Raw genomic sequence first — 24,930 nt, forward strand, 5'->3', positions numbered from 1 at the left:
GTATCCACACCCTTCTTCTCAGAGAGGCCTGGGAAAACCAGAAGAGGGAAAGGGAAGAAAGAGGCTGGGTGTCAGGATGCTAAGGGAAGGGACTCCTCCCCACGGGCCTGAAGGCCGATGAGGGGCCTCCCGCTCCATCAACATGTGGGCCTCTGAACACTGTGAAGTGACCTTTCTCGGGAGGCGCAGGCCCAACAATAGTCAGCAACAGGGGCTCCCATCCACTTCTCTCAATGTGCACATGAAGCAGCTGCCCAAATCAGAGTTCTAGAACTTTCAGGACAGCCTGCTGCCTACTCAGAATGGGAGAAAGCCAAATGCCCTGAGAGTGCTCAAGTGGTTCACTGTGGCCAGCTTCCTCACAAGTAGCCCTTTGCAGGGTGTCTGGGCTCTGCTAGGCATACTCCTGGAATGAGCCTGGGGTTCTGCATGTTTCTGGAGAACAGAGGGATGGCACGCACTACAGCAGCCTAAGGCACCAGTCACCGCTGACTCCCTCTGGCTCTGGAGGACTTGGCCTGGTGGGAGAAAGGGATCCAGTCCACCTGGGGTAAGCAGACAGACAGCTGTCCACCCTGCCGCCTGACACATCCTCTGAGCTCAGGAGCCCTAGCACCAGGCCCAGTGTCTTCCTCCTCCTCATCCAGGCCCAAAAACCACCAGGGTGCGCTGGACACAGGTGAGCAGTGTGACGGCCTCCCAGGTTCCTGAGGACTCTCGGGGTGCGCTGACCACAGGTGAGCAGTGTGACGGCCTCCCAGGTTCCTGAGGACTCTCGGGGTGTGCTGGCCACAGGTGAGCAGTGTGACGACCTCCCAGGTTTCCCAGGACTGTCGGGGTGCGCTGGCCACAGGTGAGCAGTGTGACAGCTTCCCAGGTTCCTGAGGACTGTCGGGGTGCGCTGACCACAGGTGAGCAGTGTGACGGCCTCCCAGGTTCCTGAGGACTCTCGGGGTGTGCTGGCCACAGGTGAGCAGTGTGACGGCCTCCCAGGTTCCTGAGGACTGTCGGGGTGTGCTGACCACAGGAGAGCAGTGTGACGGCCTCCCAGGTTCCTGAGGACTGTCGGGGTGCGCTGGACACAGGTGAGCAGTGTGACGGCCTCCCAGGTTCCTGAGGACTCTCGGGGTGTGCTGGCCACAGGTGAGCAGTGTGACGGCCTCCCAGGTTCCTGAGGACTGTTGGGGTGTGCTGGCCACAGGTGAGCAGTGTGACGGCCTCCCAGGTTCCTGAGGACTCTCGGGGTGCACTGACCACAGGAGAGCAGTGTGATGACCTCCCAGGTTCCCGAGGACTGTCGGGGTGTGCTGACCACAGGAGAGCAGTGTGACGGCCTCCCAGGTTCCCAAGGACTGTCGGGGTGTGCTGGACATGGGTGAGCAGTGTGACGGCCTAACCCTAATGGGGGAGGCGGGGAGCCCAGTCTGCAGTGCAGCATCCAGGGTACACACAGGATGGGCAGCATCAGGTTGTGGTGTTTGGGGTGGAGGCACAGGAGGTCCTGGAGCCCAGCCCCCCATGGGTACCTAAAGACAACTACTTGACTCCGTCATCAGCCTGAGGAAACTACTGGTGAGTCGGATAGATATGACTCAAAGGACCTCAACGAGCCTCAATGAAGATTACCAGACACAAAACAGCAAACAACTCAACTCAGACAAACTGCTAATTCCCAACTGCACATTTCAAAACAAAACCCGCTTACTGTTATCTGGAACCCATATGACTAATCAAGAGAATACAGTGGGGGAGGGGAACACACAAACATGGGAAAACATACGCAAGTGAGACGCCTGTTCCTTTGAAGGGTAACAATTTTATTTTTGAGGAACTTCTTACTGCACATTTTAAAAGAGAGTCATGTAAGAAATCAAAAATTGTGATCCTCCCCTCATTCTAGAAATAAATAAGGGCATAAAATTTCTTTTTAAATCATGACACTTGGAAGTTTAGCACCAGCATCCAAAATGAACAAAAAAGGAAAAAAAAAAAAGCATTTACTATATATTTCGGATTTCTTTGGTAGGGGTTCTTCCCATATGGTATTAATATTTCTTCTTTCAATTCATAGTACCAAAACAGTAAAAACCAGGAAAAACTAGAAACCTAGTGGTGGCTGAAACTGGGGAGGGTTCTCTCTTGCGTTCTGTGCGGGTTTTCCTGGACTGCAGATTGCAGGAAAAATTGCTGACATTTTCATTTTGTAGCTGTTAGTTTCACAAAGAATAATAGCAAACATTCTAATGTCCACATCTTGGTTAGTCGTCGACTTTATTGCTTAGCTGTTTCTTTGGTGTTGGTAAGGTCGTAGGTGTGCTTTATTTTTGAATGGTCATTAATTCTTTAGGTCACCTGGGAAAAATTAAATCAAACTTTTTTAAGAGAGTCTGCCATCATCAATGATGTTCCGCAAGTTCACAACCCAAAATTGACTCGAGGCAATTCCATCAGATAATTAACCACTAAAAATGTCCCCCAGAACCATAATGGATACAAGGGATTTGCATGTGCATGGATGCATCACAAGAACAGCAACTGGGCTACCGTTGACAGGTCAGCAGTACTGAACACATCGAGTGCAGACTTGGGCTCTTACCCTGTGGGTGGTGGAGGGGCCTGGGGAGCGGGGTCACTCAGCACCGCTCTGCTCGGTGGCCAGAGCAGGGTTCTCGGCTGGTGCTTCACCTGCCTTGGTCTAAAACACAGAACCAAACAGTGATTGTGGGAAGTTTACTGAAAGGTATATTTTCATACCTCTGAAGGAAAATGGCCATGCAACATTTTCACTTTTTTTACATGTATAAGCCACAGAAGAGAACTTCCAAATGACTTGCCAAAGACCACCACCCACCATACAGTCTCCAATGTATACTACTTTCAACTCAGGCTTGGAGGAAACTCTCTCTCTCTCTGGAATATTATCCTCACCAAGAGACACCCAAATGTTTAGCTCTGAGTCCCAATTAACATGAGTAATTTTTTCAGGGAATGTCAATTAATGGAATTAAACATTTTAGCTTGCTATAATCAAGCCATTCACTAAATTTTGATACAAAGAGAAGTGCTATATTTCCTATGTGTCAGGTTATCATATAATAAGACCTCTAAAGTGTGCCCTAATAAAGACTGACCAAACCTCAGTCTTCTGATTCGACTGCCTTCCTAGTAGAGACTGACCCAACCTCACCCACCTGGACCAGATGGCTTTACCTCTTTGCCATCCTGTGAAGGAGCATTAGGAGGACGAGGACGACGACGATAGTTGTAGGGACGCCGGTATCCATGGCGAGCAGATGGCTGGTTTGGACCACTGGCCGCTTGTTGGTTCTCTTTATCTTCAGCCTCTCCAACAACTGGTGCAGGCCGTGGGCGAGGAGGCCCCCTACAGCATGTACATAGAACAAGAACAAATACAAATACAGTGACAGGGTTCTCAAGGCTTGTTGTTAGAGTCAAGTGAGAGTCAAGTACAGGGCAGTACTGGGAATGGAAAAAATTGTTTAAATTAAAATTTTTTGTCTAAAACAAAAGCCTAATTTCACCATCATTTTCTTTTTATTTGCACACATATTTGTATACACTGAACATATATTATGACCCTGACAGGAACTTTGAGACAGAAGAGTAAGAAAACAAGAAACACAGTATTATCCCGGATCTGTCCCCATGCAGTCCAGTGGAGACTAAGAGGACTAAACATGGGGAAAAACAAAAGCCTATTTTAGGTGGCAAACATCAGGAGTATAGATGACAGAAAAAAAGGGTAGAGATGACAAACTTCAGAGGAAAAGAGGTGACAAACATCAGAGGTAGAGGTGACAAACATGGGGTTGCACTAATCTATAACCAGGACAGTGCTACTCTTGTCACAGTGCAAGAAGGTCAGAGGTGACTTCCCAAGGTAAATGGTTAAGCAGTGAGAGCTAAAACCTAGTGACTTATCATCATGAGTGATTGTCTACAAATAGACTGAATCTTTTAAGGAAGAATTACAATCCTTCTCCACGCATATATTTATTCTTTCAATACATCTAAACAGGGAAATTTCAATGTGCAGGTTAGATTGATCTTCTCTCATCTAAAAATCCAATGACTATGTTGAACCAGTAAATATTCCAAAATCTAAAAAACAATGGAATGTTTTATGATTCTGGTTCCCAGCATTTTAGTTAGGAAGCTACTGACCGGTAGAATGAAACGTCATTCAGGAAGTTCTACTTCTACTCACCTCAGGGTTAGATGAAAGGTCTAAAGCTTACAGTATAAAAAAACAGTGAGAGCCAGCACTTGTGGCTCACACCTGTCATTCCAGCCACTCAGGAGCCTAAGATCTGAGGATCTCAGTTCAAAGCCAGTCTGGGCAGGAAAGTCCATGAAACTCTTATCCCCAATAAACCACTAGAAAACCGGAAGTGGCGCTGTGGGTCAAGTGGTAGAACGCTCGCCTTGAGCTGAAGGGCTGAGGGACAACACCCAGGCCCTGAGTTCAAGACCCACGATGGACCAAAAAAAAAAGTCAGAAGGGTCTTTTCAAAACATCAGACACAAGAAAATAACCTGCTGTGACACTGATGCCAATAGTAATTTTAACAGCAAGAGGAACACGTGATGTTTAACATCACTACAAACATTAAAGTCAAGATCTTAGATGCATTAGCACATTCAGTCCTGCCATTGTAGATTTCTTGATGTCCAATTTCTGGACCTGTTGGCTGCAGCTTCAGTCCACAAACTTGCATGAGAACATATAGTTATTAAACTACAGACTAGAACTTAAAGAAGACAATGTGATCAAGAGCCTCATTTAATCCATACATTAGAAAACTTCAGTTTAAAAATATTTAGCATCCCAAATACTGACATGCAATTCTTCTTCCATTACTAGCACTACCATTGAACTGCCCACCAATTAACATCAGTTTGTCTCTTTAATAAAAATAAAGCATGATTATAACCCTTGCACTTAGTAGGCTGAAGCAGCATCTCAAGTCTGAAGTCAGTATGGGCAGCATAGCAAGGCCTTGTCTTCAAAAAAGAAAAAAAAAAAAAAGGAAGTGGCACTGTGGCTCAAGTGGTAGAGGGCTAGCCTTGAGCTGAAGACCTAAGGGACAGCACCCAGGCTCAGAGTTCAAGCTCCACGACCAACCAAAAAAAAAAGGTAAAAGAGTTACGTATTAATTAACATCACACACAAGCTGCAGAATATAAATAATGGTTTGATACAGGTATAATGCAATAGTCCAGTTGTCAAAAACAAGAAACTGTTACAACAATATCTGACAATACAGAATAGGCAAATATTGAAGGCATGGTCAGAGCAGGCACATCTTCCAATTACATATATAGATCAACAAAACAGACACATATCCATTCTACAATAGCTCAAGGCTTCCATTCGTCATTACCTACGTAGAAAAGTTACATACCTACGGTACCTTGGGCGGTATGTGGGATTTCGATGAACTGGTCCTGGGAGCTGAGCTCCCTCAGGGACTCCATCCTTCATCTCTCCAATCTCACCAGCCTAGATGGGGCAATGAGAGCAGAAGGAAAATGAGGGTCATGGCCTGGTACGTAACAGGGTCAGAGAACACACAGCTGTGGATTTCCACACACACACACACACACACACACACACACACACACAAACCAGTACTGAGGTTTACACTCAGACCTCAAGCTTGTTAGGCAAGTGTTCTACCACTACGGTTTCATGTTTCCGTACAGGCTAGCCTGGACAATAATGTTCCTACCTACCTGACAAATGTATGCCACTAGACCCAGCTATTGACTGAAATGTGTTTTGGTTTTTGTTTTTATTTTGCCTAACCCGACCTTTAATTACAATACTTTGGATCTCAGACTCCCAAGTATCTGAGATTACAGATACAAGGCACCATGCCTGGCCTCTAGAACTGCTTTTTTCTGTTTAATTTTTTTGATGCCAGTACTGAGGCTTGCACTCAAGGCCTCGGTGCTCTTGCTTAGCTTTTCATTCGAGGTTGGTGCTCTACCACTTGTACCACACATTTCCATTTCCAGGCTGTTCCTGTTTACTTGGAAAAACGTTTCACAAACTTTCCTATCTGGGCTAGCATCAAACTCCGATCCTCAGAACTCAGCCTCCTGAGTAGCTACAATTATAGTAGGCTTGAGCCACCAGAGACCACCTTAGAACTCCTTTTTGCAAAGTAAAATAGTGCTCCACTATAAGTTGAACTCTTTCAGTTATAACAGTGAACTAGTGAGTTGATAGATGTTTACAAATGACAGGAAAGGGAAGAAGAGAATTCAGTCTTTCACCTTTTCCCCAGAGCACAACATGTTACAACATTTTAAGAGCCAACATTTTCTCCTCTTGGAAGACAATCTATTTCATATAAAAGAATGCAGTACGTGTGACCACTGGGACATTTTCAACACATTCCAACACAACAACTTTACAACCTGACTCCACCTCCACCTCACTAAGTGCTCACCAGCACTTATTCAAATCTGAACCATGGGTTGGTGATGTAACTCAGGGGCAGACTGCATGTCAGCACACCAGGCCCTAGAAAGAACTAAAAATAAGCCCACCACTAACACCTGAGAGACATCACGGTATAAATATATCCCAACCTCTTTCTTGAAAATAAATCATTAAATTCTTCCCAATGAAGGATTTCATTACAATTTTGTATTTCAGTAAGAAAAGAGTCAGAAGACAATCAGAAGAGAGAGTCATGAAGACAATCAAAAGAGTCATGAAGACAATCCATCAAGCTTATCAACCTACCTGATTGTCTATTTACTTTCTAATCTCTTCTCAGCTCATGCTCATAACCAAAAATGTTTCTATTCTTTCTTGCTACCTACTCCCCATTCTAACCCAATTTGTCCCCTCCTTCTCTCTTTCACTATACATCTTAACTTGTTTATTCCAAATCTCTATCAAGACCTGTAAACACGACCAGAGAGCATCCACAGTTTTCTCTACTTAGAAAAACTTACAGAAAAGTTGTAGATTCAGAGTCCAACCCTCAGACTACACTGGGGTTTCACTGCCTATACAGTGTTCCACAATTTGGGTCATTTGGTGGATTTCTAGTGAGTCCATTTGGTTCATTCATCTTCAACAGAGAAAGCCAAAGAAAGCCATTTTCATCACATCACAAAGAAACCCTCTCAATCTTTGTCTATGCAATCCCTCCCACTTTTGTCCTCACCACATCACTAACCTCCTAGATCAAACCTAATAACCACTCCTCAGCTTCATTTCCTCTAGCGACTGGCAGCACTGGACAGAACTCCTTCCTGAAATACACCCTCCCAGCCTGTCCTGTTTCACAGTCTCCTGCTGGCACCTGTCTTCTCGGTCTTTAAAACGTTTATGTCCCAGAAGTGAGTTCTATAATTTTATTACTTACACTCACTCAACTGACAGTTTATCTCACCCCACCCTATGGCTTTCAGGAGGGTGTCTTATAAATGCAAGGTTGTACTGCAGCTCCAAGTCTCGTCTTCAACCTTCCTGCAAGATGGTACTTAAAAAACCTGCACCTCTGCACCTTTCGGTCTCTTCTCAGTTTCACTTAAATGAACCATATCTTGCTACTTCATCTTGCAACTTTTTACCTCTGCTTTGTTTGTTTTGGCTACTGTTTAATACAGGAAAATACACACAACTCAAAAAATTGTTTCCCAAACCCAATCTTTCATTGTTGTGCTCATAGTTTTTTAAGTCAGCAACCACAAATGTGTTGCTTACTCCATACACCACATATTCAGAGCTGTTACTTCTGTGTTTAAAATCTCTTCCTGTCCTGACTGCTGGCTCTCACCTCCCGCTGCTAGCACAAGCCAGGGACGATCATCTGCCCACTGGAAGCAGCCTGAGGCACCTCTCCCCACCCTACTGTTGTCCCTGAGACAGTGACCTTCTAAACGTGTTCCCTCCAATCACACCTAGAGCAAAACTAAGGTCTTCCCTACTTTCACAAGCATTCATGACCCCTCCAGCCCACCCCAACCCCCGCCCAGGTACACCTTCAGACCCTTCCAACCTCTGCTACTCGGAGAGAAAAAGGATAAACAATGTAAATCACATTCTGCCACTTTTTGTCCATTTTCATGTAGGTAAAAGTTACTTTAAAAAAATATGGAAATCACTGCTCATTTCAAAGGCTGTAGAAAGAATGGAGTAACATTAATTTCAGACATCTGCCACTTGGTGTTAAACATTGTTGCTCTATTAAATAATTCTCTTCTCAAAGATTATAAATGATTGCTAGCAGCTCAGTAGTAGCTACACACACACATTTAACAATGAAAATCATTCTGTCCTGGACATATCTTGCTACTTTGTCTTAAAGAACAATACACACAGAAGAAAATATAACTTTCCTACTTTACCTTAATAGCTTTTACCCTTCATAGAGTCTACATATACTTTCCAAAGACAACACACTGGACCTTCAAGCTACCTTATTATAAGGAAGACACTTTTAAGAAATTTTAACATTTGCTTTAAAGGAGATTTTAAATCAGTAGATACATAAAAATATGACAGTGTGTTTTAGAAAATTCTAAGGGAAAGTTGAAGCAATCTGCAATCAGTTTTTTAATTTCTAACACTGAATAGGGCAAAGGTCAGCCTGAATTTTTAAAAAAAACAATAGCACATGCAGTTATGTGAATAGAACACACATGTTCAAAATTATTTTTAGTTTTAGTTTCTGCACGATACACCACACAGCACCATGACCTGAAACTCCGAAGGTGAAATACACTCTTCTCAGAAAATAGAACATATAAAAAATTAAATCCTGAGAGTGGTTATCAAAGAAAGGCATTAAACATAAATATGCATTACAATCCCACGACTTTTTCACGTCCAGACTTCCTTCCAAGTGTTCCATACCCAATGGCTCCATACATGTGAACTCAACTTGCTATTCTTAGTACATTTGTCAGGGGCAGCTGTTGTGTCCAAGGAGAAAACAAGAAGCAATGCCGAAAGAACACAGCCATGCATGATGGGACAGAAGTGTCACAAACAACAGGCTGGACATAATGCTCAGTTGCCACATTACATGGGGTGGGGCAGGTGGTAGAAGGGACACAGAGGAGGATAAAACCTTTGGCTACTGCAGATAGTGGACGCCTTCCTCACTTTCCAAGTTAACTGCAAACTAAAAAGTTGGTACAAGGCTCATTAATAACAGAATAAATTCACAAAAGCTCTACTAGTAATATTTTCCCATGCATGAGGCTCAACAACCATCTACATTCTCTGTAGTTTTCCTGAAAAGTCAGCACCCTCATCTAATTTGGTACTTTAAACGTGTTTTCTATGTTGCAGGCATTTTGTTGTTATACTCTTTTTATTTAACTTGAAAGTCCTCACCCTTTGGTATAGGTATTAAATACCTATATTCATCTCACAAAACTTCATAGATAACTCTCAGAGATGAGATTTAAGTCCAGATCTTATCCACACTTTTACACATACCACCTGCCTCCATTTTTCTTACTGTTCTATAAAATTGGGTCCCCTCCTATCATGGGTATGACCATGTGCTGGTGCTTCTACAAACGTTTCTAGAATGATTTCTCTGGAAAGACCGACTGAAGGCCTTGCATCCGCTTCTGCAGCATGGACAAGCCGCAAGCCAGGTGTTATTTCCAGCAGCTGGAGTTGGAGGAGGAGGAAGAGGAGGAAGAGAAGGAAGAGGAGATGGAGGAGGAGGAGGCAGAGAAGGATGGAAGTCCTGGTGCATTCTGCATTACCTGCATTCTGTTGGGATGGGGAAAGACCCGCGAGCGCCGGTCAAAGGCCTGTCCCACGTGGTATGGCGGGAACCGCCGCTGCCGGTACTGGGGGCGGTACTGGGGGCGGCGCAGCTGACTCCGCGCCCCTGGGAACTGCCCTTCGGTGGCTGGGGGCTCAAATCCTTCACTGCTGCCGCTCCCTTCCTCCTCCTCCTCCCCAGCGTACTAGCGAAGCAAACAAACAGAGATTCAGAGAAAGTTTCAGCAAGGACAGAACCAAAGAAAACCACTTAGGAGGAAAGTCGCCAAAAGAAAACCAAAATTAAAAAAAAAAAAAAAAAAAACTTCCCAGAACAATCAGTTATTTACAGACAAAATGCATTTACCCCAGATTACCTGGGATAAAGTACACTGTGATTAAATTAGATCTATGCAGATAAAATATCAAGAAGCAGAAAAGCAAGCGCAATCTACCTATTAACAGATTTAAGTCTCATCTAATTAGAACTAGTAATATGACTTGACTAACCCAAAGGAGAACTAACTACACGACTTATATTTTCCTCCAATGTGTCTCCCAGCCTTTGCCCATTGGGACAAAGCCAGGACACTACCAAGAAAAGGATGTACTTCATGACATTATGAGCATAAGGGAGCCTAAATGGTTTCTGCCTGTAGCACTGAGTCTCCAGGGCCACCACAAAGTCAGTTGTCTCAGGATGCTACTGAGTGGTGTTGGCCTTCTTCCTCATCATCCCTGGTGAGCGTGAGGTCTGGGGACAATGACACACGGTCTACACGCAAAACTGTAATACAATCCAGCACTGTCAATGAAACCACACACCAGAACCAAAGAAGAATCCAGCCATCGCCGATGAAAACCATGCACCAGAGAATCCAGTCATCGCCTGTGAAACCATGTACCAGAACCAGAGGAGATCCAGCCATCATCTATGAAACTACACATCGGAGAATCCAGCCATCGCCTGTGAAACCACGCACCAGAACCAGAGGAGATCCAAACCATCGCCTGTGCTACCACACTTCAGAGAATCCAGCCATCATCTATGAAACCATGAATCAGAGAATTCTGCATTGTCCATGACACCACACACCAGAGAAATCTATGAAAGTATAATGCAATGCCACTCTTCTCACTCAAGGTAAAAATCTTGATGTTGTTTAAATAAACAAATAATGAGCTAATTTCTCATACAATAGTAAGTATTAACATACATAAATAAAAATTCTAGATCCACACTAGCATCTACACAGATAAATGAGGTCAAAACCAAAAACTTAAGAGAACCACTAACTTAATAAAATTTTGATTGGGCTTTAGCAGTAATATGTCCTAATGTTAACCATTTCTAAAAAGAGACCATACTAACAACGAAAATTAATGGCACATTTTCTATAATTTCCTACTACTTCACATACTATCATTTTATATTTTAACAAATGTGGCCACCAACAACCACTCAAGGGCTTTGTGATTTGAAAACCCACTTCATAGAGGGATAAGTAAACAGTACTATTATTTATGAAAAGTTAAGTTTTCAAGGAATACATTAGGAACTACCAAAAGCCCCTGTGGACTCATTTCTTATGGGGAATAAAAACCCACATGCAAAACTATATTCCCACCAGGTGCTGGTGGCTCACACCTGTCATCCTAGCTACTCAGGAGGCTGAGATCTGAGGATCACAGTTCAAAGCCAGCCGGGGCAGGAAAATCTGTGAGATTCTTATCTCCAATGGACCATTAGAAAACCAGAAGTGGCGCTGTGACTCAAATGGTAGAGCACTCGCCTTGAGCTCAGGGACAGTGCCTAGGCACAGAGTTCAAGTCCTACTACCGACAAAAAAACAAACAAAAAAACTACATTCCCCAGTAGAAACAGACTCACCTATAGGCTCAACTATTCAAATTTCAGAAATATCAAGCCATTCTACTCTATGTAAAATAAGGATCAAGAAACAATTCATAATTACAAAAAATATATTTCTACAGGAAATATTCATCACAATATTAACTCTTAAGAATAAGCATTTTGAAGGAATGCCTCTATCAGTTTTATACAGCCAAATCCTTCATGAAAAACTCTGTAAGACAATTATAATGGCAGCACCGGTGGTGCTTACTGGAAACAGTAGAAGACATCCACTTATGTACACTTCCAGACTTGTGCCATTTTTTCCTTACGTCCTGTTTCCGTTTCTGGAGGAAAACATCTCCTAGAAAAATTCAAAGATTTTTCTATCACTTTTACTTCTGAATTGGCCAAGAATTCAAAGTGATCACAGCTAGATCTCTGAGAATGAGTATGAACCTAAAAGTTAATGAAATGACAATGAAATTTATTAAATAAGATAATGTAGTAAATTGCTATAGTAGCTCATTCCTAATCTCTACCCCTCATGGCTTATTAATTAAAAAAACAAATATGGCAATTAAAACAAGAGTGAGAAAAATACAGAAGCAGATGAGATGCACTAAGAAATATGATAAAGTCACTCTGGACAGGATGTAAAGATGAGAGAATAAAGAGGAAAACACCTTAGTAAGGAGAGAGAGATATGTTACCAAAACAGAGACCACTGGAAGGAATGACTGCAGGTATTTCATTCCACTAAGATGTCGAGTCTCAAGTTTTTCTTTGCATGTCAGTTATCTGTGCTCTCAAAACTCTATGGTGTCATATTCTATGGCATTGGTCCCTACTTCTATTTGCAAAAGCCTTTAGATTTCTTTAAACTGAGTCTCCTAAGTTCTAACTAGATGGGTTTCTACAATTCTCTTTCTTTGATCTGTGACCAAACTAAAGAACAAAAGATCTCTAACTTATTTGCTGCTTTTTTATTTAGAAATAACAGCAAAATGTTATGCTACATAAAACAGCTACATTATTTACTTTTTGTTGTTGTTGTTGTTGGTCGTGGGGCTTGAACTCTGGGCCTGGGCACTGTCCCTCAGCTCTTCAGCTCAAGGAGGGCGCTCTACAGCTTAAGCCATGGCGCCACTTCCAATTTTCTAGTGGTTTATTGGAGATAAGAGTCTCACGGACTTTTCCTGCCCGGGCTGGCTTTGAACCGCGATCCTCAGATCTCAGCCTCCTGAGTAGCTAGGATTACAGGCGTGAGCCACCGGCGCACAGCTATTTACTACTTTTATGACTGGTAGCTGTACTACCTATTCTCAAGCTTTATCCTTATTTTTTTTGTCACCAAAGAATGATTTTCTTAGGTCAGCTGTGTCAGTAACAACAAAAAAACCAAAAACCTGACTTAACCTAACAGTGAGAACCCGAATCCCCTCTGCCAGTGAGTGCCACAGGGCCACATTCTGGCCAAACAAAAGTACCAAGAAAAGGAAAAGCTTTGGAAAATCTTGGCACTGCCTACCTGTAATCTCCTCATTACAAGATAACTACACTTCTGTGACTTGCAGAAAGGGCATTCAATGGATACAACTTGACTGGCAAGTTTCCAATGAGACTGATAGCTATGGATAAATTCTGGCACTAAATGTTGCCTGACCCACACCCCACAAAAAAAGAAAAATCTCTTATCCTGTCGTCAGATTGGGTATCTCTAGGTATGCTTATGTCTCTGATCCTATTAATACTTAATATTTAATATTAATACTTAATATTTAATACTTAATACTTAATATTAACCAAGAGAAAACTTTCAATAACTGGTCAGGCACAAAGACAACCTACATTACGGGGAGGACCACGGCGTCTGCCATAGTAGCCACGTCTGTAACGGCGCCGATCAGCAGCGTAGCGACTCCCTTCCACTGGAACTCCATCTGGGCCAGTCACATTGGCTGCTTCAGCACCCTGAGAAAGAAAACAAACACAGAACCTCCACATTGTAAAGAAATCAAACTAACTTCCCTCCACAAGAGCCTTGGTCAGTTACAATGTGACTCCTTCTTATTGTCATCTCAAATATAGGTTCAATTTTACCTACATGCTGAAGGTGCTTGATGTCCTGACTTACAGGTACGCAGCTGGCTAAATTAAGCCTGCTTGCATGGGTGACCTAGTTCAAGAACAGCAAGTAGTAAAGAAAACACAACTGCGTAAGTAGAAGCAATGTAAGACCTAGGAGAATGTTCCTTGATGGGACAGAACCAAGGGCAACGTCAGTCTTCATAGAATATGCTGACATCTGTGCTATCTAGGTACCCCCCATGAGCCCCTATGGTGCCCAGCTCTATGTCAGAGGGGGGAGGGCAGCCTCCCCTCCCATGTCAGAGGAGGAAACCTCTCTCACCTTGGCAGTGGCAGCCAAGAGTCCTTAATTTAAAAACACAAGGACTACTTTGCAATCCATCTTTAGACCTTCCTATTATTATTGATACATACTTAGGAACCCTTGTACAGGGACAAATAAGTAATGTTGCAGTGATATTATTAACTGTGACAGGGAATTCATAAAGAATATGGATCAATTTGTAAAAGTTTGAATTCTGAAAACAAGCAAAAGTAAAAACAACCTGGAAAAAATATTTTAAGAGCTGGATGGGTTACCACAGATTACTGCACCACAAAGTTGCTGGAAAGTGATGTGAAATTCCAAGGAATTTGACAGATACTCTGTCAATCATACTGGTAAGGCAACCACTTAAATTTCAAAGTACATTAAAAAAAAATAAAGCAATTTTGTCTTTCAAGAGTTTGCGAACCATAGGAATCAGGACAGTGTGAAGGAAGGGCCAGGGAGAGAAGATGGGGGTGAAGTCACTCCATCGAATTAGTTTAGAATCTAAGCTCCTGCCATGGCACTTGTCGCAAGGGCTGAATCAAAGTTGCAAGTTTATTTAGATACATTCCATTTCTAAAAACAGGCCCAAGATAGAAAGCAATGGTCAAATATGAATTCTCTTCTACTGAAATTGTCTTTATTATTTGTAAGCAGAAATGCTTACAACCTTTATATATGGTTGGTAGCGGGCCAAGATCTAGCATTTATTAGTGAATATAGTTAAGGGGGAAACAGCACAGTGGCCATATTACAGGGCACAGGGCCGATGCATGTCTAGGGGAACATAACCGGGGAGGCATGTGAACACACAGGGATCAGGGAGTATCCTTTCTACTCATTGAGATATGCACTTGAGGTGGCCGGAGGGGCTGAACTTGGCTCCAGTCACATATGTCTGGTTCTGCAGCTTGATACAGAGGCTCAAGAGGACCTGGCCAAGGTGAACCCTGGCCACAGAGCCCTGGGGCTTCCCAAAGGCACCCTGGAGTCTAGAATGTAACACATGAGTTCAGTTCAGAGGCACCTTGTGTCCAGTCTCCAAGGTCCCTTAGGACAAGCTACATAAGTAACAGGATCTATGCATTGCCCAGGAAAGCTGTTGCTTATAGCCACTACAAACCATACCCCCATGAGCACAGGAACTCAGTTAGCTTAAGTGGCCACAAACAGAAAATCTTGTGCTTTATTGTTCTTGGGTTTGTGTTTTGTTTGTTTGTTTGTTTTTGAGTCAGTCTTGCTGTGTAGCCCAGGACAGCCTTGCACTCCAAATCCTGTTTCAGCCTCCCAAATGCTGGGAGAACATGAACCACAATGCCCAGCAGGAAGCGTTCTTATGAAAAGAAATCTGTTGACACCTGGCATGGTGGTACAGCCCTCCATCTCAGGTACTAGGAAGGCTCAAGCAGGAGGAGCCTTAAAAAAACCAAGAAGAGAGGGAAAGGGAAAAAGGGGATGGGGAAATGAAAAAGGAAAGGAAAGAGGAAGAAATAAAAAAATATATTTTGTCCCAAAATAGCTTTAATGCATTTTTAATGCCAGAAAACACTAGCATTTTTCTTCAGTAATGAAGTTATTTTATGAAATGAGAAGTTAAAAGCATTTTGGGCTGGGGTGTGCCTCAAAATGATAGGACACCATTATGAGGCCTTGAGTGAAAATCCCAGTTCCATCAAAAAGGTTTTCATATACTGAAGATGTTTAGTATAGCATTCAATAATCAAAACTATTTCTGCTGAGCAAGAGCAATAGGCCCCGAGTTCAAGCTCCAACCACCTCACCAAAACAATGATAAATACAAAATCACTTTCTCCTTTCCTAAAAAAAAAAAAATCCTAAAATACAGGTAATTCAAAGGAGCGAAAAATCTTTGACTATGCAAAAAACTGTTACATCGTGGTTACTGCTCACCTTTTCTCCTTCAACCACATCAAACTCAACTGTCTCTCCATCCCCTACACTGCGCAGGTATTTCCGTGGATTATTCTTCTTGATGGCTGTCTGTTAAGAAAGAAAACAGAAGGTTCTATTTCAGCATATTGCAATGACACTGCACAACACTATCAAAACAATTTTATCACTTTCAAGTTTACTTGATCTCCAAATAAACTATAAAACCATTTATTTTATAAATTCTTTGGAAGTCATCAGTTTTTCTTGTCTACAAAACATCTTCACCTAAAATGTATGCTTGTGTTTCTGTGTAAGATGTGAAGTTATTTTTCAGCCTTGCTGAGGAGGCACAGTGCTACTTGTGTCTTTTTTGGTGGTTAACTGAAGAGTCTCACAGGCTCTCTGCCCAGACTGGCTTTCAACCTCAGGCTTCACATCTCAGCCTCCTGAATAGACAGGACCAGGCATACTTTCACAGTTTTCAATCAAAAGAAAAGGGCAAATCATTGTTGCAACAAACTTCTGTATCTTTGGCTGATGCCCTAAACAGTTAAAGGGGCTGAGCTCCCATGAAATTAGGTCAACCTCACTTTTAGAGAGGGATTAGGTGTGTGTAATCCAGCCCTTCCCCTTCTCTGAGTAGGAGGGGTAAGGGAAAAAAACACAGTGAGTCAATAGGGCAGAGACCTCACCCACACCACAGAGGAAAAAGGCAGCTTAGGACAGGATACATGCGCAGGCACAGCCCTTGCCGCCATTCCAAAGCCAGCCCCACCCTGCAGGCTGAGTCCCTTTTCCTGTTAAACTGGGCTGACTTCAACACACTGAGGTGACTCACCACACCTCCTCAGGGGGCCAGAACCAGGTCACAGGCTCCAGCAAGCTGTGATGCCAATGCTGGCCACAGCAGAGAAGCTCCCTAACACCTACCAGTCTGCAGCTACAGCATACAACACTTTTCAGTCTGTCATGACTTTAAAAGTATCTGATCTTATGAAAAAGAAATCAACTACAATCATCAAGGTACAGTATCAATGCATCTGCTCAAGAATAAATATAGAAATCAGAGGGCTTTTTAGACACCACTATCTCCAACTGTCAAATTCTTTTTTTTTTGGGGGGGGGGGTCTGGTCGTGGGGCCTGAACTCTGGGCCTGGGTGCTGTCCCTCAGCTCAAGGCTAGCGCTCTACCACTTGAGCCACAGCACCACTTCCAGCTTTTTTCTTTTTGCTTATGTGGTGCTGAAGAATCGAACCCAGGGCCTCATGCATGCAAGGCAAGTGCTCTACCACTGAGCCACCTTCCCAGCCCTCCAACTGTCAAATTCTATCCCAATACCTTTACAGACCTAAAACAGAGGAAATAAAAATCAGGAGAAAAAAAAAAACACCGTTGAGACAAAGTTCCAGAACGAATACACTAGCATAACAGTGCTAATAGAAACACTCATTCCACACAACTCATCAAAAAATAAATGTAGTTCAAAATGTACAAACTCTGACCCTTCCCTTCCCTGTGGGGAAACATTCCAACAAAAGGGGCTGCCGGCCTCTACAGCTCACCAAGCACTGAAGGAAGCTCAGAGTCACATGCACACCAAGACAGGGAACAGGAAAGTTTTACCAAGGACAGTCTTTTAACTTTAAACTGTTAGTTTAAATGATCATTATTTCATTCAACTGCAAACATGAAGCTGAAAATAGTTAATACAATGGTATAAGCATCTGCCAATCTTAAAAAATGTGAAACTGAGCTCTTATCCCGAAATGGACCACAGAAGTGTTTATGTATGATTTTTAGAACTCACTTTTGGAAAAGGAACAAACATGTATTTAAGATTTCCCTCCTTGGGGCTGGGAAGGTGGCTCAGTGGTAGAACACTTGCCTTGCATGCATGAGGCCCTGGGTTCGATTCCTCAGCACCACATAAGCAAAAAGAAAGCCGGAAGTGGCGCTGTGGCTCAAGTGGTAGAGCGCTAGCCTTGAGCTGAAGAGCTGAGGGATAGCGCCCAGGCCCAGAGTTCAGGCCCCATGACCAGACCCATATGGAAAACTTAACATTTATAATCCTTCTTACCTGATGTACAAATACATCTTCTTTGGTGTCATTCCTGTGAATTTAAAAAAAAAAAGTCTCATAATTCAGTACTTTTCTAGTGAGGATGTGCAGAAACTTTTTAAAAAATGATTAGATCAAAACCACAATTTTTTGTTTCCTCTAAACTCAAGACAGCTAGCTGGGATAGAGTCTCATTAAAACATTTTCAACTCGACAAGATACCAGCTTTCCTCCACATTACCAGAGCTGACATCCAAGCAGTTTTCAACATTCAGAAACATTCCTTTCCTCTCACCTCTTCCTAAATCACGCGGTATGTAACCAGAGCCTTAGATTTTCCTCCCTCCAAAAGCAAAGCGAGACAGTTATAAGGACAGGGCACAGCTGTGAACTAGGCTCTCCTTACACTGAAATTTAAAACAGATCTGCTACCACCCTTAACCCCCACCCCCCAACAACTGAAACCAACAAGAAAAAAAAGGAAGAGCAGCAAAGCGGAGCAAAGGACACATCCTATAAAAACAGCTCATGTCCAAACAGCGTGCAGTCACCCCAGGTCCTACACGCTCTAAAGTTATCATCATTTTTAGAAAACACAGTTCCCCACAGGAACTGGATCAGACCTAGGTTCCAGGTCCAGCTCAGAGACTCACTAGTGTGTGGCCTTAGAGAAACTGTTCAAACATGTCCGGAGTCTATTTTGCCATCAGTAACATTATGGATATGAAGCTCTTCCCATTTCTGATTTTATTTCCTATCCTTTTTTTTTCTTTTAATGATTAATATTGTATGAAGTTATCAATTATTATTCTAGAAATGTGTTTTAATGACTAGTAATTTACAAATGACATTTCATCGATTACCTTCCAATTTATACAACCCACTAATAAAGTATGGCAAAACATAGGTATAAACTTAAAACATGTAGCTATACATACCGATTTATAAATCCATATCCATTTCTGACATTGAACCACTTCACAGTTCCAAGGACTTTGGTGGCTAAAATAAGATTAAGCAGATAATTTAGCAACTGACCTAAAAAGAGATAATGCTCGTATTACTAAGATTTGGATAATATTATATATATGTGTGTGTGTGTGTGTGTGTGTGTGTATATATATATATGAAAGCATGTTTGAGTAAACCCTTAATAGCTTGATTCCAGCAGAAATTAGGAAAAGAAAACAGAGCAAGTCAAAATGTAAGGAAATATTTTACTAACCAACAAAAACTCCAAGTGCAAAAGGGGAGTCACAGTGGAAGAATTTAGAGTAACAATCCTAGCATATCACTTCCACATTGTAAAACATCAGGCATACTTTAGTCAGCCACAGATAGCCCCTTGTCCATGGCCAGTGCACAAAGACACAGCCCTCCCATGTCTGCACTCCCCAACCTGAGACATGACCTGACAGGCCTTATTCAAATAACAATGATGAATTTTGGCCTCTGTTTGTTTGCCCTACAGTCTGTTGTTGAAGGGAATCAAACTGGGTATTTGCTATAAGATTGTTTCTCTGCCTTCTTCATGAGCAAAGTACTACTGTTCCACAATGCCACAATCTTTAGGGGGAAAAAAAAATCAACAAATTCTAGCTTCACACAATCTGTATTTTGTAAATACATGTTTCTCTTAACTGTTTCAAATATGATTCTTGGAAGCAATTGTGAATATCAACTTTAGAACCTTTAGGAAATGTCTATGTACACATCCAGAAAGTAAGTAAGCCGCCTATAAGAAACAGAAATGTTGGCAGCACAGACAATAATAAGACTACTATTTTTTTTTAAATAGGTCTTAGTACTGGGGTTTGAACTCATGGCCTGGAGATCTACCACTTAAGCCACAGCTCAACTTCTAGCTTCTTGGTCCTTAATTGGAGATAAGCATCTCACAGGCTGTCAATCTCAGCCTCCCTACAGGCATTCAGCTAAGGTTTCCTTTCGCCTCTTCAAAGCCATTGCAACAATGAGATGTTCAAGGCATTCTGTCGAAAATGAACTTTACAACTTTGGTTGGGGAGGGGAGGATGGGCAGGGGAAACAAAGGAGGAGGCTACAATGCTTGATAAGAAATGTACTCATTATCTTGCGCATGTAATTGTAACCCCTCTGTACAGTATTTTCACAATAAAAAAAAAAAAACATAATACATAGAGAAAAAAAAAACAAACTTGTCCTTGGGACTTGCTCTGCTGTTGGCATGGTGATTTTTCACTTTTACTAGAATAATAAGCTTGGGGAAACAATCTTTGAGAAAGAAGATACTCCATTCAGCCTGCATCGACTAAGCATTCTCCAGCTCTAGTTCCAAGTAATGCCTCTCCAGTGAACATAAAGCCATGAGTATTTAGTGTATAATCCAGAACCACCAGCTCAAGGGAAGAAGAAACATTTGATGTTTCAGATGCAAGTGTACAGAAGCTAGATTTTTTTAGAAATTATATACATCTAGGTTATAGATGATTTCAAATTATACATTTATTATGCACCTCTCATTTGCCTAAAAGTTAATGACCTTGCAAGATAGAAGCATGGGACTGTTTTCGATGTTTGCCACCATGAAAGTACACTGATTAGAAAGGTATTACTAATGATGGGGGGTTGGGGGAAAAGGGGGGGTGGGAAATGATTTAAAAACCCAACCACCATCCAGGTTGAATGTTACTGCCTTCACAATGTACGTGAGAAAAAAAGTGAATTCTAGAAATATGTCCAAGGATTTCATAAAGCCAAATAAATTCATATTTTCTTTTAAAGCCATTCAAGTCCACCTCAAATACACACGAGCAATACATGAAGACCACAATTAATTCATTTAAAAGAAAGCTATTTGGCTGTGGAGGCTCAGCCCAGTAATCCTAGCTACTCAGCAGGGGCAGCAAAGTCCTGGAGACATCTCCAGTCAGGGGGGGGAAAAAAGGCCAGAAACAAAGAAAGCCAGACAGAGGTGTGGCTCAAGTGGTAGAGCGCCAGTCGAGCAAAAAAACCAACTGAGAGCATGAGGCCCTGAGGTCAAGGCCCAGTACAGGAAAGAAAGAAAAGGCAACTTTCTGCGTCTTCATGAACACTGCTCTCCCTGGCTGAGGTGCCAGCTTGCGGATCTACAACACGGGATCAAAGAAGCGACATCAACTTCCATTCCGGTCAGCACTAAGTCTAGCAGACTCGGGGCGTGCGTGGGACTGCTGGGCCTCGCACGGGCGGTGACACCGGTGACACCGGCGGGAGCAGCAGCAGCAGCAGCAGCGTTCCATCCAGGACAAAGCAAAGCGGCGCCCAAGGCGTCTTAGCACTGCTCGATGCGGCCAAGAAGCACCAGGTGGGTGCTGGACCACTGGCGGCATCCCGGGGTTGAGCCGCCCGGGAGGCTGGGGCGAGGCTGGTGCTGCAGAGCTCCGAACCGGACGAGGACCAGGATGTGAACTGGGACCGGGACCAGGACGCAGCCCTGCGGGCCCGGGCCGGCGGCCTGGGGATTCAGACCCACGCTTCTCGCGCGCGTTCCCGTGTGCTCTCGCATGTTCTCATGTGTTCCCATCTAGTCTCACACGTTCCCATGTGTTCTCGCATGTTCCCACGTGTTCTTGTATATTCTCACGGGCTCCCACGCGTTCGCGCGTGTTCTCACGTGTTTCTCCCCGGGTTCCTGTGTGTTCGCGCGCGTTCCCACGCATTCCCGTGCGTTCTCACGTGTTCCCGCGCGCTTTCCTGTTCTGGTCCAAGACCCGGGGAGCTGCGCATGCTCACGCCCGCCTCCCCTCCACCCTGCCCAGCCACCCTTCCGCTCTTCCTCTCCCCGCCACCCTTCCTCTCCCCTCCATCCTGCCTGGGCGGCCTCCTCTCCCCTCCACCCTGCCTGGGCGGCCTCCTCTCCCCTCCACCCTGCCTGGGCGGCCTCCTCTCCCCTTCCCTCTGCCCAGGCCGGCCTCCTCTCCCCTTCCCTCTGCCCAGGCCGGCCTCCTCTCCCCTTCCCTCTGCCCAGGCCGGCCTCCTCTCCCCTCCACCCTCCCTGGGCGGCCTCCTCTCCCCTCCACCCTGCCTGGGCGGCCTCCTCTCCCCTCCACCCTGCCTGGGCGGCCTCCTCTCCCCTCCACCCTGCCTGGGCGGCCTCCTCTCCCCTCCACCCTGCCTGGGCGGCCTCCTCTCCCCTCCACCCTGCCTGGGCGGCCTCCTCTCCCCTCCCCTCTGCCCAGGCCGGCCTCCTCTCCCCTCCCCTCTACCCCTGACCGGCCTCCTCTCCCTCCGGACCCGGCATCCTGGACCACACTGACATCTCCCCGGCTCCCGTCCCGCCCCCAGGCGCCCGTGTGGACAAACGTCACCCCCACTTCCCAACAAGTTTTCCCAGCAGCCCCACCCGTGCGTGCCCACGGTCCCGGGGAGGACGGGGCGCGGCCGGCCCGGGGGGGGGGGGGTCGACCGGAGCCCAGGCCTTCCTGTCACGGGGAGGCGGGGTGGGGGAGCGGGCTCCGGGACGCGGGGCGGACGCCGGACCGGACGCGTGGACATGGGGGACCTGACCCCCGGTCCCGACCGGATCCAACCCGGGGCCGAGGCCCCAGCCCCGCCCGCCGCCCCCACCCCCGCTTTCTGGGTGAAGGGGAAACTCCACTTTTTACGTGAAAGGGGCAGAGACCCCACCGTTTTCTAGATGACGTACAAAGGTCCCCCCTGCTTCCTGGGTGGCAGGGATGGGGACCCCGCTTTCTGGGTGACAGGGATGGGACCCCGCTTTCTGGGTGACAGGGGTGGGGATCCCCGCTTCCTGGGTGACAGGGGTGGGGACCCCCGCTTCCTGGGTGGCAGGGACCCCCGCTTCCTAGGTGACAGGGGCGGGGACCCCGCTTCCTGGGTGACAGGGGCGGGGACCCTCGCTTCCTGGGTGACGGGCGGGGATCCCGCAATCCCGGCGCGGCTCCCGCGCAGCGCACACGTGGGTCGGCGGCCCCGCCCGCCCGGCCACCCGCACTCACCGAGAACTTTCTTCTCCGCGTCTTCGCCAGCGGCGGGGCCCGCGGGGCCCGGGGCGGCGGGGGCCGCGTCCCCGCCCGGGTTCCCGGCCGCCAGGGCCGGGGCCGCGCCGCCGGCCGCCGGGCTCTTGGGCGCGGGGTCCGGGGCGGCGGCGGGGGCCGGGCCCGGCGGGAGGCCGGCGGCGGCGGTGGCCGCGGCGGCGGGGGCCTCGCCCGCCTCGCTCATGCCGCTGCTCCGCTCTCTGCTCCCCTGGCGGTTGGCGGCGGTTGGCGGCGGCGCGGCGCCGGGCGCGCTCGGGAGCCGGGAAATCTCGCGGCCTGGCCGGCGGCCGGGCGCGCTCGGGGGCCGGGGGGGATCTCGCGGCCTGGCCGGCGGCCGGGCGCGCTCGGGGTCCGGGGGGGATCTCGCGGCCTGGCCGGCGGCCGGGCGCGCTCACGGGGCGGGCGGCTCAAGCTCGGGCGGCGCTGGCTGCGGCTCGGCGCTGGGTGTCCGGGCCCAAAAATGGCCCCGCGCGAGCTCCTCCCGGCGGCGACGGGTGGGGAGGGGAGGAGAGGGGAGGGGAGGGGATCTGATGGGAGGAGAGGAGAGGGAAAAAGAGGGAGGGGTGGGGAGGGCGGAGACTGGAGAGCCCGCCCGGGATCCACAGTGCATTTAAAGGCGCCAGAGCCCTGCGGAGCGCCACAGCCTCCAGACCTGAGCGGGAGAGGGAGGGAGGGAGGGAGGGGAGGGCGCAGGGGGCGGGGCCCGGGAGAACCGCCTGCCCCGGTGACCCCTGAACCTGACTTAGGAGAACACCAGGCCGCGCCCGCCGATCCTCAGTTAACTCTCGTGCAGGGCCGACAGCAGACCCGGAGTGCGAGGCTCTGCCGCGCCCACCTCTTCAGTGCCCTGCGCGCCGCCGGGGAACACCGACCTGAGGCACACATGCAACAGCGCCCCGTGAAGGTGTGCAAACACACCCGGCTTCATCCTCGAAGACGCACGGGGAGCACGCGGGCCACCGTGGTGGAGCGCGCTTGCACACTCATTTCCGATCCCGCAGAACGATCGTCGTTGCTGCTTACCGTTCAGCTTGGGATCGCAGACTCCTGAGGGGGTAAGGCCTTCAGACAGCTCCACACACAGCCTCCTTCTGTGGACATCAATCAGTTGTGCAAAGGGGTTTCATTGTGCAATGCTTCTCGGCCAGACGCTCCCTCCTAACACTCTTCCTGTCCACACCAGGCTTGTTTCACACACATATACAAAGATTTTGCCTATATGCGCCCTTCCTCTTCCTCCCTATTTCGTCGCACTAGTTCTACAGCACAGGTAATAAATGGACACATTTATGTGCATGCATACACAATACGTATACACACACACATGAAATGCCCACCCGATCCTTTTGTTTGTGCTCACGTATATTTGCAACACTTGTGCACACATGAAACCCACGTGCTCTTGTGTGTTTTTGGTCTAGCATCCACATAGGAGGGAACATGTATCCTTTGTCCTGAGACTGGCTTACATCACTTAACATGATGGTTTCCACGTCCACCTATTTTCCTTCAAATGACATAATTTCCTTTTTCTTTATTGTTGAGCAATGTTCCGTTGTGTATATATACCCCATTTTCTTGATCCATTCAACAGCCGTGGGACACCAGGGCTGTTTCCATAGTTTGGCTGTTGTGAATAGTGTGCACTAAGTATGAGTGTATGTGTAGCTCTGTTATACCCTGACTTAGAATCCTTTGGATAAACACCCAAGAGTGGTATCACTGGGTTAGTTAGGCAGTAGTTCTGGTCTTAGTTTTTGAGGAACCTCCATACAGATTTCCATAGTTTCCTAACCCCCCAGCCCCCATCCTCACCAGCATTCATTGTGCAGGAAGAGCTGAACAACTTAAACAGCAAGAGAATAATCAATAAATGGTCAAGTAAACTGAACAGATTGGTTTCACAAGTACAAATGGCTTATAGCTACATG

At 46.0% G+C, this 24,930-nt stretch overlaps 1 protein-coding gene and 1 non-coding gene across 3 annotated transcripts; both read right to left on the minus strand.

The window, feature by feature from the left end:
* Positions 1–1,796: 1,796 nt before the first annotated feature.
* On the minus strand, positions 1,797–23,466 carry LOC138805058 (Y-box-binding protein 3-like). Of its 2 annotated transcripts, XM_069989608.1 has the most exons (10): positions 22,961–23,466; positions 18,920–18,983; positions 18,000–18,033; positions 15,940–16,029; positions 13,479–13,601; positions 9,772–9,978; positions 5,427–5,524; positions 3,211–3,382; positions 2,597–2,695; positions 1,797–2,352 (listed from the first exon to the last, which is right to left on the minus strand). In XM_069989608.1, the coding sequence occupies exons 1-9, from the start codon at positions 23,181–23,183 to the stop codon at positions 2,630–2,632; spliced, it is 1,077 nt and encodes a 358-aa protein (XP_069845709.1). In that variant the 5' UTR covers positions 23,184–23,466; the 3' UTR covers positions 1,797–2,352; positions 2,597–2,629. The 2 variants fall into 2 exon arrangements, with proteins under 2 accessions (XP_069845709.1, XP_069845711.1); XM_069989610.1 differs by lacking the exon at positions 9,772–9,978 and having other exon boundaries at positions 22,961–23,465.
* On the minus strand, positions 15,062–15,197 carry LOC138805097 (small nucleolar RNA SNORA70). Its single transcript, XR_011365439.1, has one exon. It is a non-coding gene; the product is annotated as a small nucleolar RNA SNORA70 (small nucleolar RNA).
* Positions 23,467–24,930: the final 1,464 nt, after the last annotated feature.

This window comes from Dipodomys merriami, unplaced genomic scaffold (assembly GCF_024711535.1).
Source record: "Dipodomys merriami isolate MVZ:Mamm:240054 unplaced genomic scaffold, mDipMer1.0.p SCAF_384, whole genome shotgun sequence".
NCBI lineage: Eukaryota > Metazoa > Chordata > Mammalia > Rodentia > Heteromyidae > Dipodomys > Dipodomys merriami.